This window comes from Perkinsus marinus (genome assembly GCF_000006405.1).
Source record: "Perkinsus marinus ATCC 50983 genomic scaffold scf_1104296944144, whole genome shotgun sequence".
Lineage (NCBI taxonomy): Eukaryota > Perkinsozoa > Perkinsida > Perkinsidae > Perkinsus > Perkinsus marinus.
This window is the reverse complement of record NW_003211539.1, coordinates 214,309-217,454: the sequence shown is the minus strand read 5'-3', so window position 1 is coordinate 217,454 and position 3,146 is coordinate 214,309. Positions and strand designations below refer to the sequence as shown.

At 43.5% G+C, this 3,146-nt stretch overlaps 2 protein-coding genes across 2 annotated transcripts in view; both read left to right on the top strand.

The window, feature by feature from the left end:
• Positions 1-723: 723 nt before the first annotated feature.
• On the top strand, positions 724-989 carry Pmar_PMAR027415 (cytoplasmic dynein heavy chain, putative; the record flags this gene model as incomplete). Its single annotated transcript, XM_002780755.1, has 2 exons — positions 724-835; positions 881-989. Coding segments are annotated over 2 exons (221 nt in total), but the record flags the coding sequence as incomplete, so codon positions are not given.
• Positions 990-2,719: 1,730 nt separating this feature from the next.
• Positions 2,720-3,146, top strand: part of Pmar_PMAR027414 (hypothetical protein) — a gene marked incomplete at both ends in the record, with an annotated part of 556 nt that continues 129 nt past the window's right edge. Inside the window, 2 exons of the mRNA XM_002780754.1 lie at positions 2,720-2,752; positions 3,132-3,146. Of these exons, the coding sequence (XP_002780800.1) occupies positions 2,720-2,752; positions 3,132-3,146 (48 nt within the window). The remainder of the gene's footprint in view (positions 2,753-3,131) is intronic.

The following is a 3,146-nucleotide window of genomic DNA, read 5'->3' as shown; positions in this document are numbered from 1 at the left end:
CTGCCTCCCTCTCCACAAGAGAATATTCTACTACTATCTTGCTCCCGCCCTTCCTAACTGTGACTTCGACCCCTCCCAAGCTTGCCTTCAACCCGTACTCTGTACGGGTTGAAGGCCCAGCCCTGGGGGGGGGTCGAAGTCACAGTTAGGAAGGGTGGGAGCAAGATAGTAGTAGAATATTCTCTTGTGGAGAGGGAGGCAGTTGTCTTGTGATTAGTTCGATATAATAAAGCGTGAAGCTGAGTCGACGGATTTCGAAGACGATCTGTTGATGATCAGGCTGGATCTGAAAGAGGCGGCCTTGACAGCTGCCAAGTTGGTCGTCCTGTACGACCGGGCACTTTTTTCCGAGCTTATTGCTATTGGAAATAGTGAGAGAAGAGGAGGAGCAGGGGTTAGTAGTAGTACGTCATCATCATCATGGTAGTAGGAAGGAGTGAGGCAGTGGGATAAGCTGATAGCGATGCAGAAACGTTTGGGGTTAGTTTTTGCCCAAAATTTTTCCGCAAGAACGTTCGTTTTTGTCGGGTTTAAATCGATTTGGACTGTCTTATTTTTCGGAAAATTTTTTTGTGGAAATTTTACCGCTCGAGAAAGCGGGAAATTTTATTTAGGACGTTGTTGATTGTTGTCAGGTTCAAACAGGTGAGTTTTACGCCATTTGATGAAACTCGGGTGAAACTCTAGTGTGTTTTAGTAGTATTTTTTGTGATTTTTGTTCAGGGAAATGTTTCCAAATTGGTGCACACGCCTCTGACTGATAAATGTTATATGACGTTGATGCACGGCTTGCACTTGGGTTTTGGAGGGAATCCTTATGGACCGGCTGGAACTGGTAAGGGGAAATCTTCGCTGTGCGTAGGGTATCTTTGTGTGGTAGGGAAAACGGAATCCGTGAAGGCGCTTGGAGGATGGCTGGGTAGACAGGTGTTGATGTTTAATTGTGATGAGGGAATTGATTATAAAAGCATGGGGAGAATATTTATTGGGTTACTGGAACATGAAATGATCATTGTTTTTTTTTCCGAACACATCCGAATTTGCATATGAATTCCTATGAGGAATCTCCTGAGCTCAGCAGACGAGGAGAGCAAACCACATTCTACAGAGAATTGGCTAGATGAAGGTGCAAAGTGGCGGGCCTGGGAATCGAACCAGCGGTCTTTCTTGGTCTAAGTGATGTTGGAGGAATATATGTTTGCTTTTTTTTCAGCTGAACTCAGGAGTTTTCTCACTAGTATATGAGCATCTACATGTGTTGGTGACAATATGGAAATCCTCTTTGTTTTTATACTATTCTCCCCTACGTCTCGTGTAAATTCCCACAATGTAACGAGGAAACTCCTGAGTTGAGGAAAGCACACATGGTTTATGTGGGTGTATGGGGAGTGGTAGAGCAGCAGCAGCAGCACGACTGAGCAGCTTCCCCTGGTATCAAAGGATATGAATAAATTGTTGTTGCTCGTCGATATGATGGATAAGAATCTTATTGGTGAGTTCGTGATGTTCTCGTTTTACGATACGGAAATGCTGTCGAGGGAAATTTATCGCTAATTTTAGACTGGGTGAATAATGAGGTTCCTCCTGACAACTCAATGGTACTTATAAGGAAGTCTCTATAACCCTCCCCTGCCTATTAATATGCAATATGATTATACAATACTCACCAATATATAATATCACATCTAATCGTTCATATTCATAGAAATAAATGGATTAGCATTTATATATTATGAATACTGATATATTTTCATTAGTCGATATGAGTGAAATGAATATTAATACATTTTCATTAGTCGATATGAGTGAAATGAATATTAATATATTTTGCGGCGTCATCGAGAGATGCATAATCATTATGATTATTTTTGTGATTAGTTTCCTTCAAGAGGGACAGATGTCACAATGCATGAGTATACAGTGACTAGCATCGTGGGTATGTTAGTCGGCCACCTAATGGGAGGTTCACTCCATCGAGCTTGAGTGCAGGGCCTTGGAGCCTTTCAGAATTTCAACCGCAGAGGGGAGGTCCGCATGTGCTTTCCGGTTCGGATAGTGTCGTTTTGCTGTTTACGAAGTTGCATTTTTGTGATGATCGACAGAAAATTTGCGAATGTTGGAGTATATATATATGCTGGCTTTCCTCAGCTGAGCTCACGAGTTGCCCTACTAGCTATAGAAACTTGGATAGAAGTGTATAATAATTAATTCCCAAAGCTCCTCAGAATTTTTATATTGTCAGATGGTTGACCATGTGCATATTTTCCAAGAGCTTGTGTTGTCCATCCTCCTATGGTGATTTCAGGGTGCACTTGTCGGGACCTCGATTGTGAGCTCAAATGGAAACTGATATGGGCCTGGTGCCTCGAGCGGAGGGAACGGAAGTTGCTATGGTGGCAGCGTCTTTGGCCAAGTCTATGTGATGTTCTTTAAGAGGCTTCAGCCGATCGATAGGGAGATGCATCGACTGGAGGTTGTTGAATTCAGGGCCCCTCCTCAGGAAGAGGGTGGTGCGCGATGTAATGTTTCTCAACCTGTAACATGATGTGAATGATAGTTATTATGAGTTGTGTTGATAGTTGGTTCTGGCGGCTAGTGGACACAAACCTATCCAACGTGAGAGAGTGGTTGTGGCGATCCTAATGGGGCCGTTCTAGTGTGATAATAGTGGAAGAACCGCGCAACACTCAATAGAACACATCACTATGATGAGGTGACTATGTCGTTATTATGGTATCGTAAGGTTCTCGATGTAAGTCTGTCGTTTCCAAGAGGAAGCAACTCTGGATCGTACCAGGCTCCCTGAACTATTGTGTTACGTAGTGGGTCATCGATTAACAAAGCATCAAGAGAATCGGTCAGTTGAACCGACATACTCGATTGATAAAACTGTTGTATGAGTCGACAAACTCTGCCAGCCTCAGAGTCTATGATGAGGTCCTGGTCTTCATCCGTCAACATCCTCTGAGGAGGAGCATGGGCATTGCGCGACGCACAGTTGAAGGGTACCTGAAGTACCTCATACTGGACTTCTAGGAGCAATTGTAATAACAAACACAAAGTCGAGATGATGCCAATGAAGGCAGCATTGACAGCATCCCAATGGGATGATCCCATGAACTTGTTCTTAGAGAGGAGTGTCACAT